Consider the following 17096-nt stretch of genomic DNA (forward strand, 5'->3'; position numbering starts at 1 on the left):
GGAGAAGATCAAGCAGGCGGTGGGGACGTTCTGCAGCAACCAGCCGTCTGCTCTGGAGCTCATCAAGAGCAGACAGAAGAAAGACCAGAGGTTCACCTCCTTCATGCAGGTCAACAACGCACATCCTATCAATCCATTCTGACCAGAGACCAGATTCTGACGCACAGAAGAATGGGCATGGTTCTTTAATCAGTCTGACCCGCCTCTCTCTCTCTCTCTCGCACGCCGCGTGTACTGTACAATGTCAGAAACTTTAACCCCCTGACGACGATTCTAAATCCTGACATTCTTCTGAAAAACTCTTGTTTCCATGTCAGTCGTTCTCAAACATTGTCATGTCGACAAGGACCCCCAAAAATATATGTAAATTGGCCGCCGACCCCCATCTGAAAATATGTTGTTCCAGGGACCCTCCAGAAGCAAAGTTCTGAGTTAAAAACGTTTGCTCTGAAAGAATATATATTCAAAGATCTGCGCCACGTTTTCACGATTTTCCAGAAATAGCGAGCTCAAATAACAAGCTCATAGCGTGGCACCGAGTGCCACGCTATGAGCTTGTAGATCTGCTATTTTTCAACAGCTAAAGAATAACATACTGTAATGCTTAAAACACCAAAAGGGGTTCCCGTCCTGAATGGGTTTAGGTACATTTTAACAGTACATACACTGATGTTGTCAATAGCATTGTGCTGCTGTAAAGCTGCCTGTAACACATATTATCATAAACTATTCATCATCTGCTTAATTTAGTTTTTGTCCTTTTCTGAATTGACAACTTTTATAGAATGTGGTAACTCTGTGAGATCTTTTTATTTTTTATTAAACACTTTTGTGGTCAGTGCCCAAGTTTACTTCATCGCGTGAGTGATTGATTGATTGATTGATTGACAAACTTTCAATTCATTAACCCATTTGGGGCGGGAACCCCTTTTGGCTGACAGAAACCTTCAGAAAACTGTCAGGATGTAGAAGACATTTTTAGAATCTGATCTCAGGTCAGAAATGTGTTACATTATGTATCGTTTTGCACACTGTTCAAGTCAAACATGAAGGAACATGATGGTATATATATATATCCCATGTTGGGCGGGAACCCATTTTGGTGTTAGCATCATGTCGTGCTTTAGCTATTGAAAAATAACAGATCTACAAGCTCATAGCGCGCCACCGAGTGGCGCTACGAGCTTGTAGTTCTGCTATTTTTGAAAAATCGAAGAGCGACTGACATAGAAGACATTTTTTTCCATTTGATCTCAGGTCAGAATGAAAACTGTCAGGATGTAAAAGACATTTTTAGAATCTGATCTCGGGTCAGAATGGGATATATATATATAGACTGTAAGCCTCCACGGTGTGCTGTCATTGATCAGGAAGCAGAGAGCAACCGTCAGTGTCGCCGGCTGCAGCTCAAAGACATCATCCCCATAGAGATGCAGAGGCTGACCAAATACCCTCTGCTGCTGGAGAGCATCGCCAAGTACACCGGTGAGTACACCGCTGAGTCACCGGTGTGAGCTAGTACACCGGTGAGTACACCGCTGAGTCACCGGTGTGAGCTAGTACACCGGTGAGTTCATTCTGTGGAACCTCTCCCACTGGTGAGTTCATTCTGTGGAACCTCTCCCACCGGTGAGTTCATTCTGTGAACGGTGAGTTCACCGGTGAGTTCTTTCTGTGACCGGTGAGTTCACCGGTGAGTTCTTTCTGTGGAACCTCTCCCACGTCCCCCCTGCAGGCCCCTATTCCACCGCTTCATCCATTCAAAACATCTTCAACAGCTTAACCATAGTCGGGTCGCGGGGGCAACAGCTCCACCAGAGTGCTCCAGACTTCCCTCTCCAGAGCAACACATTAGTGACTTCCTCCTGGCTGGGGGGGATCCCGAGACGTTCCAAGGCCAGTGAGTCAATGTATTTCCTCCTCCAACTGCGCCTTGCCCTTGGTCTGCCCCGGGGTCTCCTCTCCCAGTGGGACCGGTTCCGTTCTTTATTTTCCCCGTCCTAATTTTGAACCAAATTTAATTCGGAGCTGGAACCAAAAAAATACTTCTTCTTGCCCTGAAGTGGGAACCAAAGTGGGTGTGTCACTATTCAGGTTGGAAGAAGCTATTAACCATCATGAAAAAATAAAGAACTCAACCCGTTCTAGAACCGAAGTTGTTTTGGTGGAAAAGGGGCCCTAGTTTACACTGCAAACCTTTTCATGAGTCAAAATGACATAAAATAAATACTTATTTCTTCTTTTCAAAAATGTAAAAAGAATAGCAGGTGTACTTTTTTTTATCTAAAAAGACAAGGATGCTTTTCCGGTTTCAATTGTCTTACCCGAGATCTGAACCCGGGAATTCTGCTCAATTGCTGAAATGTCTACTGCTGAAGTTAAAACCCATTTGGGGTTTGCGATTACTTCCATGCAATACCTCTGTGAATCAGTAGTTGTCCTACCGTCCTACCCAACCACAGCATCTAAATGTAATACCTCTGTGAATCAGTAGTGGACCTACCCAACCACATCATCTAAACGTAATACCTCTGTGAATCAGTAGTGGTCCTACCCAACCACAGCATCTAAACGTAATACCTCTGTGAATCAGTAGTGGACCTACCCAACCACAGCATCTAAACGTAATACCTCTGTGAATCAGTAGTGGACCTACCCAACCACAGCATCTAAACGTAATACCTCTGTGAATCAGTAGTGGTCCTACCCAACCACAGCATCTAAATGTAATACCTCTGTGAATCAGTAGTGGACCTACCCAACCACAGCATCTAAATGTAATACCTCTGTGAATCAGTAGTGGACCTACCCAACCACAGCATCTAAATGTAATACCTCTGTGAATCAGTAGTGGACCTACCCAACCACAGCATCTAAATGTAATACCTCTGTGAATCAGTAGTGGACCTACCCAACCACAGCATCTAAATGTAATACCTCTGTGAATCAGTAGTGGACCTACCCAACCACAGCATCTAAATGTAATACCTCTGTGAATCAGTAGTGGACCTACCCAACCACAGCATCAAAATGTAATACCTCTGTGAATCAGTAGTGGACCTACCCAACCACAGCATCTAAATGTAATACCTCTGTGAATCAGTAGTGGACCTACCCAACCACAGCATCTAAATGTAATACCTCTGTGAATCAGTAGTGGTCCTACCCAACCACAGCATCTAAAGAGCAGGGAAGGGAGACCACCTTCCACCACTGCAGCTGTGTTAGTTATGTAAGGGATAATGTATGGCTGAGTGGTCATTGTTTATAGATAAATATATCAAGCAGGGAGGCACTGGGTCCCATTTATAGAGTCTTTGGTATAAATGACACAATAAATGACACTGTGTGTGTGTGTGTGTGTGTGTGTGTGTGTGTGTGTGTGTGTGTGTGTGTGTGTGTTTACATGGCTGTCATGTTGGAAACAGCAGGTGCTCCGAGGGTTTGATTAGGCATCGGTCTGTTATAGAGCGGAGCGGTCATTAAATTCGACACACACGTGTTCCACACCACCACAGGGGGTGCAGTGCCCGGTGTCGAGTCGGTCGGACCCACGGTTGTCCAGAACCGCCACAAAAGGCCCCTGTCCAGGCTCCATATATGGAGCTGGCCTGTTCTGACATCACAATGATGTTCTGACATCTGCATAGACTCCATATTTGGGCATGCCTGACAAAGATCTCCATATTATGAACTCCATATATTGAGCTATAGCCTGTTCTGACATCACATTGATGTTCTGACATCACAATGATGCATGACTTCGCCCTTCTTTTAGCCAATTGATTACACCTGATCACACCCCAACGAGCACTGTTCTAGATTCATTAATTAAAAACAAATGAGTTAACACTTGAGATTTTAATGTGTAAAGACAGACTGTGTGTGTGTGTGTGTGTGTGTGTGTGTGTGTGTGTGTGTGTGTGTGTGTGTGTGTGTGTGTGTGTGTGTGTGTGTGTGTGCACCTCTGCAGAGGACAGTGAGGAGAGGACAATGGTGAAGAGGGCGTGCGAGTGCTGCAAGAAGATCCTGAACCACGTCAACCAGGCCGTCAAGGAGGCTGAGAACAAACAGGTATGAAAGATATGAAGAAGGCTCTTCCCAATCAGTTTAGTACCCTACAACAGTTGTCCCACATTTTGACATGTCATGGACCCCCAAATTGACACTAATTAGCCTGGGGACCCCCATTTGCCAGGGACCCCCATAAGAGAAGAATTCTCAACCCGTTTAATTTCAAGGACCCCCAGTTTGACATGCATTAGTCTACGGACCCCCATTTAATGGCATTTATATCTCTGGGACCCCCAATTCAATGTTCATTTAACTCTGAGAGAACCATTTGGTATTTTGGTTCCTAACTGTCATTTAGCTGGGGACCCCCTGGAACTCCCTCAAGGACCTCTGGGGGTCCCCACTTTGGGAACCACTGCAAAAGAGGTTACACTTCAACAAATCCAGTGTACATATCCAAAATATGAGAATGGTAGTACTGTACAGGTCAAAGAGGACGAAATACCGGTACTCCACTCCATTTCCACTTGTTTACACATTTCAAAGCATGCTCTGGTAAAGGCTCTTTTCCGAAACTCGTAACCATTGATGTTGTTTTGTGTGCCAATTAAAGTGGAGGTGTGCAACTGTCATATTTTGGATATTTGTACAATTAGTTTGTTGATTGTGTTCGCACAGTTATATGAATATACTTCTACTTCTACTTTTTTTTATAAAGATTTAACAAATAAAATATGATGACAGTAATTTGTGCAGTATGTGCTGAATTGTAAACGAGTATACAGACAATATCACCTTTATATTGTTTATTGTTGATTATCAACTGTATTGTTATTTTACACGTTTCATCAAAGAGGTCAGAGTAGTGCAAGATTTGGTGGGTTATAACATTTGAGAAAGTACGTACATGCCACTCATTGCAGAAATATGCCTTCCTATCATTTTCTTATTGTCAAGCCCACTTGTAGATATTCAGATATTCTACTCTGAGACGACGATTCTTGGTGACTATTTCTATGTATTTGATGTATTACCATGTGTTGTTCTTGCTTACTGTAAATCGCTCTAGATTAAGAGCGTCTGCTAAATGCCTAAATTGTAAACTAAAGTGGTCCAGTGTGGATTTTACAGTTGCACTTTCTATTTCACAGAAATAGAAATGGTATAACAACGGTCATAAAACATATGCCTCTATTGCTTCTCTCAATAGAGGCTGGAGGAGTACCAGAGAAGGTTAGACCTGGCTTCACTTAAACAAAGTGAAAACCCCATGATCTCTGAGTTCAAAGTGAGTAAAACCGCAGTGTTTCTCTTTATTGTTTTTGTTGAATCTTTTTTAAGCAACCCTAAGAGAGAGTTAACGTGTGTGCCTGCTCGCAGAGTACAATATCAGTGATATGATCAAACTTGCATTTATACAGAATCTGGACCTGACGAAGAGGAAGATGATACATGAAGGACCTCTCTCCTGGAAGGTCAATAAAGACAAGACTATTGGTATGCCAACGCACGCACGCACACACACACACACGCACGCACACACGCGCGCGCGCATGCACACGCACGCACGCCCGCTCTCTCACACACACACACACACACACACACACACACACACACACACACACACACACACACACACACACACACACACACACACAGTTAAAGAGAAGAACAAGGAGATGGGGGAAACCGTGCTGACAGCCACAGCCAGCTACTTTGCTGGGGAACCTGATGACACTTTACATTGCTATGGAAACCGTAATCATATGGAACAAACACATCACGTTGGCCCCCATGGATCGAGGACTTCCTCTACAGTATCTTACATGTCTGACATGAAAGTGCAGCTCTTCTGTGAATGGAAATGTCCGTTGTATGCATTTCATTCTTCAGATGGAACACTTTGTCTGAAACCCTTCCTGTGATAAAATATAGCTACGCAGGACAATGGCACAGTAAATACAGCATAATGACTACACTCTGAATCTATATAAACTGCTGCTGTCTGTCGATCTGAGCAATTATTGTCTACTGTCTGATATCCTCCTGGGTTTTAGAGTTGATGTTAAAATCAATTCAAATACAAGTTCACCCCCAGCAGTGGTTTTGGACTTGTCGATTATTTTCTTTTTATGATTATTTTGTTGTTATTGTGTTTTTATTATTATTATCAATTAATGGATTAACCACTTAAGCATTATTTTATACTTGGTCACATAACGGTGTCTTGCAATCATATACAAACTCACAATGTGTAGCATTGCGAATATTTTCACTATATATATATATATATATATATATATATATATATATATATATATATATATATATATATATATATGCCAGATGTGTACCTCCCAGTCCTGGCAGAGTAGTTCTGGAGTAGTTCCAAAGGATTGTGTGCCCCTGGTTTTTCCCTAGTGGGACTGATTGAGGGTAGCGCGCCACCGAGTGGCGCGCTACGAGCTTGTAGGTCTGCTATTTTTGAAAAATCGAAGAGCGACTGACATAGAAGAACTTTTTTAGAATCTGATCTCAGGTCAGAATGGAAAACTGTCAGGATGTAGAAGACATTTTTAGAATCTGATCTCAGGTCAGAATGGGTTAAACCCTGTGTCCCTGTGGGTGTCCCTCTAGAGTTGTACACCCTGCTGCTGGAAGACATCCTTGTCCTTCTCCAGAAACAGGACGAGCGTCTGGTGTTGAAGTGCCACAGCAAGAACCTGGCCGGGAACTCTGACACCAAACACATCTTCAGTCCCATCATCAAACTCAACACTGTGCTGGTGCGCTCTGTGGCCACTGGTAAGCACATCTACTGTAATGTTCTTACCTCAACACTGTGCTGGTGCGCTCTGTGGCCACTGGTAAGCACATCTACTGTAATGTTCTTATCTCACGCACGTTGTCTTTGTGCACCGAGCTGCAAAATTAGTCTGAAAGTATTGTACTTAGGCTGTCGAATCTGTCTCTGGGTATCATCGTCAAATCACCACGGCAGGCCATGAAATGTAATGTATTAGAATCTGATATATTATTACATTTCATGGGTCTAATAATTAGATCTTTAAATCAGTATCTGACATGCTGTAGAATTTGTTTGTCGTGTAGATATTATGGATATGTGTAGTACTTTTAATGGGGATTTGCACATGAAGTCTATATTTTGTTGTTTAATGACGGCGAGGAGTGGTGTGTATCTTGTCACCCTCAGACAACAAGTCCTTCTTTGTGTTGTCCATGTCGGACAACGGAGCCCAGATCTACGAGCTGATGGCACAGACCATATCGGACCAGAGGACGTAAGTCTGTCTGCCATCACTTCCCAACGCTCTCACTGAGCCACTGGTTCACAACCCTTTCTGCATCAGGAAGGAAAGGGCACCACTGTTCTAAACCATTGTTCTAAATGTGAAAAGCGTATGACGCTCTATATATATAATATAATAATATAATAATATTTAACGCAATTAACGCATGTAAGTGTTCCCCCTAACATGCGCCCGTGCGCGCGGCTCAGGAACGTCCAGAGCATAACAAATCTGTCACTGTGTAGCACACAGTCATGATTGAACAACAACCAGAGAGATAGCTTGTGTATTGTAGTTGGGTTGCCAAGTGGTTTGATTCTGTAACTCTGTTACTGTGTTACTTTGTCTGCCTAGCAAAGCCCCATTAGGCTACACTGGCACTGCACAGTCACACTCTGCACGCATGCACACACGCACAGTCGCACACTACTAGTGTGTAGCTATCAGCGCGCTGCAAGAGTCGTGAGCATGACTGTCATGATAATCATCATGACAGTCATGTTTCAGGGCTAAAATGCGGGTCCTACCTTAAGCCATGATTAACGTTGGTCCGGCTGGTTTCATTTTGTCCTACGCGATTACGTGAATCAGCATGGCTGCGCCTGCAGTACGCTATTACATAAATCAGGTAGCTTTAAGGTACGGCAATGACAGCAATAGGTAGGCAAAAATAAATATAATATTAAACATATTTGGATATTCGGTATTCGGTTTTCGGGCCAACTGTTTCCTATATTCGGTATTGACCAAGAATTTCCCTTTCGGTGCATCCCTAATATATCCCATTTTGGGCGGGAACCCCTTTTGATGTTAGCATTATGCTATGCTTTAGCTATTGAAAATTAGCAGATCTACAAGCTCATAGCGCCACCGAGTGGCACGCTACGAGCTTGTAGGTCTGCTATTTTTGAAAAATCAAAGAACCACTGACATAGAAACATAGTTTTTTCAGAAAACTGTCAAAATGGCATATATATATAAATAAAATGACACAGGTTTGTTGACGTTCTCATTGTGTTGTGTGAACCATGTTCCCTCAGGTGGCAGTGTTTGATCACGCAGTGTGCTGAAACCATGAAAACCAAACCACACAACAACATCATACCTCTAAGTCAGACTGAGTGAGTTCACCAGTGGAAGAATCCTATTATTTGTCACCTTTTCCACTGTATCTTTTAACAGTTGTGTGTGTGTGTGTGTGTGTGTGTGTGTGTGTGTGTGTGTGTGTGTGTGTGTGTGTGTGTGTGTGTGTGTGTGTGTGTGTGTGTGTTCAGAGCTGAGCGGGATGCTATTGAGATCATCAATACTGAGGAGCCCAAGCCAAGCAAGGATTCTGACTGCACATCAACTGGGTGTTTGCAGCCTCCAGGTGCAGTAGCTACAACTAACGTTGAGATTGAAGGAGAATTCCGCACCAGCGCGTTTCCTACAGTAATCTGATGTTATTATATCCAACAACCAGTGGTAGAAGCGAAATAAATAATAATTTCCCCCTTTAGACCGGAGACTAGATTCTAAAAATGTCTTCTAAATCATCAACAGTTTTCTGAAAAACCTATGTTTCTCCGCCAGTGGTGCTCAAACTTTTTCATGTCCATCTGAAAATATGTTGTTCCAGCGACCACGCAGAAGCAAAGATTTGAGTTCAAAGCGCTCAAATGGGACAGAATATATATTCAAAGATTTGTATAACATAATCCTTAAAACACCAAAATCCTGAATGGGATAAACTCCACCCAGAACGCACCGTAGCTCAGAGCATGCACGCTATAGGTCATAGGCTCGTTTGCCTTCCTTACAGAAGCCCCTTTGGGACAAAACACTGTGCAGCGTATTTGGTCATTATGAAAGACATTTTTTTCCCCGTTTTGTTTTCTTGAGTGATCAGAATAAGCGATTAAGTGTATGACCCTGCAGCTCACGGTCGGAGCTGCAGTGATCTACGAGCTCACAATGTGTTGCATTGCATGTGAGCTTGTAGATCTGCACTTTTTCACTATTCGTCTCAAGTCAACATTCATCTATTCATTATTGTTTTATTATAGAGTGGTTAAACCTTTTAGATCACAGCCCGGTCAATTTGTACACATACGCATAAAATATACAACATAAAACTACAAATAGTAACAAAGACATTTTATTTCTTTGTGTTCTTATATCAAAATCAAATCGTATTTTATTTTTGATGTAAAACATGCTGTCGTCGGGATCGGGACTCGAACCCGCAACACGCTAGGAGGTGCCTGGACCGCTAGGCCGGCCCCGGGCCGTGCTGATGTAGATCTGAACAAACCAATTTGAACCAATAATATGACATCCAACCATAAATCAATCTTCAGCTGTAATTACCTTAGTTAGTTCAAATCAAATGCCTCCTAATGTTACATGTACAGTATGTTGTTTCACTCTGAAATACAGTATGTCATGATGAAGAAGATGCATGCGTTTCTTTTGGACTGGAAGGATAGTACTAATGTAGACCATTAGTTTTTTCCACTGCTACCCAGTGGCTAGCATGGATGTTCTCTGTGCCACCAACAGATTGAGTCACTCTTACTTTCTTCTGTATATGAATACAACCTTAAAATTAAAAAAAAAATACAGGCCTTAGTTTCCATGAACTTGAAATCCCTGCTGATGATGTCATCGTCACAGCTCATCCCTGAGGCACAGAGCGTGTAGACAGACATGGTACCGTCCCTATAGTGAGCATTAGTGAAGACCCATATATGGAGATACTGTATGATTGAAAAAATCTGAAGTGTACTGTGCGTGCGTGCAGCAGGTTTTATAGCCTACCGTACATTAGTGTTTTGAAAGTTGAGACAGTGGGCCTCCCTTCAGGCAGAGCTCAGACAATGTGGCCAAGCATGCCATTGCTGAAAGTTACAGTTAAATTCGGCATCAGTCTCACTGAAAATACCAGACACTCTGTTACTTCCAACATATATTATAATTCAAGTAAAAGTTCACTTGGTTGCTGAGAGTTGTGCAAATACCAAAACCCTTATTTTAATTTACAATACCTTTTCTAATTTGTTAATTTGCCAAAAAATACGCACTATTGCAAATTCTAAATCTGGGAACGACGTTTTCTCCTAGATTTAACCACTTTGAACCTACTGTACCTACTTTGGGCATGTCATTAATATAAAAAATAAAATAAAAATAGCAGCTATTTTTGCAGCTTGTTGTACGATGAAGTACTTTATTTAGAAATGTCACTAAAGGATACTCCCTTGAGTTGCAGCAACTAGTTTTCAAGGGGGTCCTCAGCGTACAACATACAACAAAACAATACAGCAACAAAACAAACAATTATGCACCAAGGCTCTTCCCCATCTTAACCCACTACATCAGTATACTCGTAACCCCAGATTTTCATTGAACAACAAAACAAAATATAAACCAGCAAATAAACAAGTATGATGCCAATAGGATAGTCTCAAGACAACACAAGAGAGCAATCAGAAACGAGAACAGCTATAAGATGAACTAGTAATGCATTATTGAAAGCATCAAAGGAAGTAATTGATCTAAGAGACAAGGGCAGGACGTTCCAGTCTGCTGGTGCTTTGAACTTAAAAGCACGTCTACCTCTCTCTCTGGAGCACAATAAAATAAAGATGTTGAGTATGTCTTAGAGAATAAGCAGATGAGAATCGGTTCAAAAACTATTTTAAGTATGTGGGATAATTAAAATAAAAACACAAAAAGTAACCAATGTCTTCTAGCTTAAGCGTATTGTAAGGACACCACCTACAATTACACATATTATTAAAGACAACATTTAAGGAATGAAGGTGTGTTTCAGAGGTGTTCTGGTAAATTCACCATGAAGGGCCTCTCTCACCATAGTCCAGTATAGGAAATAATAATTGTTGTGCAATTCGTTTTCTTGTCTTGAAAGTAAAACAATGAATTGATCTGTAGTATCTGTACATTGTTTTAAGACTAACATTTCTAATGAAATCGATATGAAATGTATTAAAGGGTTACACCATTTTCTAGGTATCCCCACAGATAGCCCTCCTTCCCCAGTCCTGCAAGCTCCACCGACGAACAGCAACCCCTTCGAGGGAGACGAGGAGGAAGAGGAGTTGGCCCTGGCAGAGAGAGAAGAGGAGGCGGGGGAAGAGGAGGTGGATGAAGAAGAACTCCAGGCCTTCCTTGATGGCGAGCTTCCTGACGGCCTGAGCTTCCTTCAGGAAATGCCACAGGAGGACATAGCTGCCAACGACCAAGAGCCCGATGCCTTTGACATGCCCGCCACCAGAGCAGAAGAGGCCCTGAGGACATGTAAATTCCTACTTATTTTTATTTTTTAATCCCACGATTGTGTAACCTATCTTTTCAAATATCTAATGTAATCCTCTCTCTGCCAACCTGGGGAGAGCAACGGATTTCAATTAAGTTACTTCCTACTACTGGGAATAATTGTGTTGACAAATCGGACAGATCCATCTTGATCACATGACTATTAGAGATCATGTCTACCGATATGCGTGATCATGTCCAAAAATCAGCTTCCTGGTGGTGCGATAACAGGACAATGTGAAAACGTGGTGCTGATCTGGCCTCCAGGGAGTGTGTGTGTGCACAGTTTCACTTCGATCAGTGCCAGAGATTAGCTGTTCACATACGGACAGACAGGCAGGTGGACGGACAGACAGGGGCGAAAAGACAATAGTCTCTGCCACGCCTTCGGCCTGGTGAGAAAATAAGTTTTTATGTTGGTAAAATCGCATTATGCTTACTGTGATTAAACCACATTATCCATTATTTTGGGCATGTCATTAGGCAAACCTCGTTGAACAATGTTCAATGTTTTAAAAAAAATCACATTGTTAGCCAAAATAGCATGTAAATGTTCCATACTAGCTTCTTTTACAAGCTAGTATTTTCCAAAGCAACCTCAACGGTAACGTCACTGTGCTACGGATGTAGATTACATCTCTTTAGAATATTGTATATTCTCCAGAAAACCGCTGGTCTAGAATGTATATTAATGACGCATGACTGTCGTGTCTCGCAGTGGCGATTCTGAAGCAGGTACTACTCGACCACATGAAGAGCAGAGAGGATGCGGGTCAGGAGGAGACCACTAGCAGGACCACTGGATGCCTGCTGAGGACCGCCTCGTTGGGGAATCACGAGAACAGCACCACGGCGAAGGGGACATGTTCTGTGTCACCCGACAGTGAAGCGTTCGAGACAAGACACGTGTCTAAAGAGACAGAGGCACCAGAATTCCCAACCGGCAACACAGGAATCTCTGTAGCAACTGAAAGCTGTGGTGAGAGGCTTGAACATAATCAACATCATCAGGGTTACTATATGCTGGGGGGAATCCTATCTGTTTTTGATATCTGCCCACTGGTGGTCATTCATTTGTATCACCGGTCAGTCTGAATACATGCATTTCCATTTGGGAAATGTAGACTGTAGACTGATATGTTTGAAATTGATGTTTGACAATATAACAATTGACTTAACCCATTAAGACCTGAGACCGATTCTACAAATGTCTTCTAAATACTAACAGTTTTATGGATTTTTCTTTTCTTTCTATATCAGTGGTTCCTAAACGTTTTCATGTCAAGGACATTGAGGAACCGGAATCGGTTCCTCAATGTTGGTTTCCGGTTCCTTCGGTTTCGGATCCCGACCCTACTCCTGAATTCCCGCACGGCGATCAATAAAGATGTATCTATAACATGTAGGTAACTACGTGGTGCTGGATTACCCTGGTGGGTGTGAAGAGAGCAACACTGATGACGATGGCGTTGGAGGGGCCCAGTGGGACTCAGAGGGGGACTCTGACATCGACCTGAAGAAGCTGCTCTCCTCCGCCTCACAGACTGCTGAGGGCAGCGGACCCGACCTCAACCGGCAGATCATGACCCACCTGCGCCTCCTGCAGGCCAACCTGCAACATTTGAAGGTAGCAGACTATAAAAGCTTGTCTTATGCCTCATTCTTCGTTCGTTCATTTGTTTCCACCTTGACCGCTTAAATCTACTTTGTTGACCAGAGTCTCCCAGGACTCTGTACTTGGTACGCTACCTTTTTTCCCTCTACACCAAATCTCTTTGCCCCAGAATAGGTACGCCAGGGTTCATTAACCCATTTAGGCCCGAGTTAAAAACATTCACTTTGAAAGAATGTATATTCAAAGATTTGCGCCACATTTTTACGATTTTTCAAAAATAGCAGACCTACAAGCTCGTAGCTATGAGCTTGTAGATCTGCTATTTTTCAATAGCTAAATCATAACATAATGCTAACACCAAAAGGGGTTCCCGCCCAAAATGGGTTGATCACATGAAATGTAAATGAAGTCAATATAGCCTGTCACTGCTAAGGAACCTCAAAGTCAGAATCTAATTATTGTTTAATTTCAACTTTTAATCTAATTATAGTTTCATTACAATCTTTTATCTTCACCTATGACTGAGACCTTTTTGCCACCAACTGATATATTTACCTATTATCCATGTTATTATCCAAGATGCCAACACTGTATTTTGTCCTTCACTCTAAATGCTGTGCCTGTTCATTCTACTGTATGTACCCTTCTGCTCAAACTTCACTCTAAATGCTGTGCCTGTTCATTCTACTGTATGTACCCTTCTGCTCAAACTTCACTCTAAATGCTGTGCCTGTTCATTCTACTGTATGTACCCTTCTGCTCAAACTTCACTCTAAATGCTGTGCCTGTTCATTCTACTGTATGTACCCTTCTGCTCAAACTTCACTCTAAATGCTGTGCCTGTTCATTCTACTGTATGTACCCTTCTGCTCAAACTTCACTCTAAATGCTGTGCCTGTTCATTCTACTGTATGTACCCTTCTGCTCAAACTTCAAATGATTTTCTTTCAGGATGTGGAGACTAAGTACAATCAACTGCGGCAAACAAGGGGTGAAACTGCCACTGACTCCGATGAGGGCAATGGTATGTGTCATTCAGTTACTTGTGATGATGATTAACTAGACCAGTGCCCTTCGGGCTACTCAGGCACCTGCCTATTTGTGCAATACACCTTTACCTGGTGTACTCGTGAGCAGAAACTTGGTCAATCCGCGAAACCGACGGGTCGGGTTGGCCAATCAGTTGCGTTCTGCGCGTCCTCCACAGACCCGTGGACAGACAGATATGTGGTTTTTTTGTTTTTTTGTTCTTGGAAACCGTTGGGCCGATCAAATTGGCACTGCACACCCCCGGTGTCGGGTCATATTATGGGACATGCACACATGTCAGGTTGAGTATGTTCAGTTAGATGCTTGCCTGAGTTATGACCATGACAGACAGACAGACAGGTTTTGTGAGTAATACATAGGTTATCGATATATTTTTTTAAATAATTGCTTAAATCAATTAGTTAAATTAACTGTTGCACCCCTATAGGAGATCCATCACTTTAAAATGACTCCTTTCTGGTTCTCTTCAGATACGATCCAGTGCTGACGTGTTCCATCAAGCCAAGTGTCAGAGGAATGTGGATGCAGAGCTGCTCCAGCCCTCCCCTCTTCACCCACCTATGCTGTTATACTGCTGTCGAATAATAGTGGCAGCTTAAAGTGGCATTTAAGCTCAATGTCATACTGTATGTTTATTTTCCCTTTTTACTTTGATTCTGCATTTACGAGATTTAATACACTTAAAAACATAGGGTGACATATGCTAATGCGCATTCAATCTGAACACATCATGGAATTACTTTTGCACTCAATCATGTACCACTGACGAGTAACACGAGGAAGCGATACCCAAGACACTGCACACAGGCAACCTGTTTGCAGGCCAGGAAATTGGATAGGCAAAATACCATGCCTCTGCGAAATGAGATAATTTTCACGCACTGAAATATCCACATTGTTAATATGTAATATTCTTCTGGGAAAGAAAAGAAAAAGATGGAAGGAAAAGAAAAGTCCATCACCTAGAAGGTGATGGACTATGTCTCTCTTACCCATCACCTCAAAGGACCTGTGTGGTACAATCAGGGTGAATGGTAGAAGGAAGGTGATGATTACGTTTGCAAGAGTCTGCATTGATTTACCTAATGGGATTTTGGTATTAATACTGTTGGTCTATAGTTGCAATAGAACATGTTTATATGACCGACCGGGCTGGTCTTTGCAGAAAAAGGAAGAGAAAGAATATCAAATTGTGTAATTGATGGTATTTTCTTATTGTCACACGCAACTAATAGCTTATTACACTATAAGGCTGTAAAAGTTAAACACACTGTAGAAACCACACAAAATGCATGTGCAAACTGTGCATACACATTTTGGATGTCCTTTTTAATATGCAGTTAACCACATGAACCCCAGCATCCCATTTGAAGAAGAAGACAGTAGATCTACAAGCCCACAACGATTGCAGATTGCCTATTTTCGATTAAGAGATTTGTTGTAGAGGCGGGAAAAGGAGGGGACCCAGTATAGACCCCTGGAGGATATAGTAGGGTTTAAGTGGTTTTAATATAAATTTAAATTGTGTTGGTAATGTAACCAACGGTGTTCTCAATATTTTGGCCACAGCACATTGCTGCAGACTTTCTTCTCACTAGCACCACAAATGTTGATTTGATGCAGTCCACCTCCTGAAATACCCCCAACTGCAGAGTTGGGGGTATATCAACTTAAGAGTGAGGCTATGCAAAAGAATAAATCAGTGATTCTTGACCTTTTTAATTCCCCTAACCCTAACCCTAAAGTCCCAGTAACCCACATTGAGAACCAGTGGACTGCTAGGTCACATGATAAACACTATGCTACTGTATATGAACCTTTTTTTCCAAGTGGCCTCCCTTCGCAGGTTTGGATAAACAAAGTTGTATTATACTTCAAAGAGTTTGGTGCAAGCGGTGAGATTATTAGTGTATTTCTTTTCCCACTTTTCACTGATTCGTGTGACAGTCTCCTAGTGACATTGCTATTTTGCCATTCTATATGAAAGGCACTTAGAACTTTTCACTAAATAACAAACTTGTAAGTAATACATCATTCTTTGCAGTACTAGGTACAAGCTGTAAAAGAAAAAATCAAGCTTACGCCTCAGTAAGCTTCTTGGGTGAGAGCACAGAACTTCATTTTCATGACTGGACTGAAATCAATGTCTGCCTTATAGATTAGCCTGACAGAAGACGAAATGTCTGCGAGGCAACATCTGAAAATCTGCCTTGGTTTATAGCATTTTTTTTTTATGAATTCAAACTTATCAAAAAGCACTGAAAGAAATGTATAAACACAGTATTATTATGGACTATATACTGTATGTATAGGAAAAATGTAAAATGTACACTATCTCTTAAACTAAGAGAAAGCCGCACACTTCCTTGGCATTGCAGTTTTTCCCTACTTTATACATAAAATCATGTAATGTTTTAACAGAGACTAATTAAAGAGTTAAAGCAGAGGTCAAGGTAGCTCAGAAATATTAATCAGGTTTATTTTTTGCCTAGATATTTTATATTGCATTGAGCTCCAATGTGTTCACTGGCTATTTTTAACATGAATAGATTTTAAATGAAGGGAACAATTGCGCCATTTTCATTTTATTTTCATAGATTTCATGTTGGTGATGGGCCAAACCCCAAAACTAAATGAATGAATATGGTGTTCAAATGTTATTAAAGTAACTTTGAACATTTTTGGAGTGCCATTTCATCATGTCAGCTGTGTGTGTGTGTGTGTGTGTGTGTGTGTGTGTGTGTGTGTGTGTGTGTGTGTGTGTGTGTGTGTGTGTGTGTGTGTGTGTG

At 41.9% G+C, this 17096-nt stretch overlaps 1 protein-coding gene across 3 annotated transcripts in view; it reads left to right on the plus strand.

The window, feature by feature from the left end:
• The window catches only part of arhgef12b (Rho guanine nucleotide exchange factor (GEF) 12b), a 52898-nt gene extending 35911 nt beyond the window's left edge, over positions 1 to 16987 (plus strand). For all 3 annotated transcript variants that reach the window (XM_080780570.1, XM_080780571.1, XM_080780572.1), the window contains 14 exons: positions 1 to 109; positions 1371 to 1485; positions 3974 to 4074; positions 5225 to 5302; positions 5436 to 5511; positions 6652 to 6819; positions 7229 to 7316; positions 8366 to 8446; positions 8600 to 8694; positions 11337 to 11624; positions 12361 to 12621; positions 13049 to 13269; positions 14209 to 14281; positions 14778 to 16987. The exon at positions 1 to 109 is cut by the window's left edge and continues 17 nt beyond it. In XM_080780570.1, the coding sequence (XP_080636696.1) occupies positions 1 to 109; positions 1371 to 1485; positions 3974 to 4074; positions 5225 to 5302; positions 5436 to 5511; positions 6652 to 6819; positions 7229 to 7316; positions 8366 to 8446; positions 8600 to 8694; positions 11337 to 11624; positions 12361 to 12621; positions 13049 to 13269; positions 14209 to 14281; positions 14778 to 14794 (1771 nt within the window). In that variant the 3' untranslated portion in view covers positions 14795 to 16987. The remainder of the gene's footprint in view (positions 110 to 1370; positions 1486 to 3973; positions 4075 to 5224; positions 5303 to 5435; positions 5512 to 6651; positions 6820 to 7228; positions 7317 to 8365; positions 8447 to 8599; positions 8695 to 11336; positions 11625 to 12360; positions 12622 to 13048; positions 13270 to 14208; positions 14282 to 14777) is intronic.
• Positions 16988 to 17096: the final 109 nt, after the last annotated feature.

This window comes from Protomyctophum bolini, assembly GCF_963924005.1.
Source record: "Protomyctophum bolini genome assembly, chromosome: 13".
In the NCBI taxonomy this organism is placed as follows: Eukaryota; Metazoa; Chordata; class Actinopteri; order Myctophiformes; family Myctophidae; genus Protomyctophum; species Protomyctophum bolini.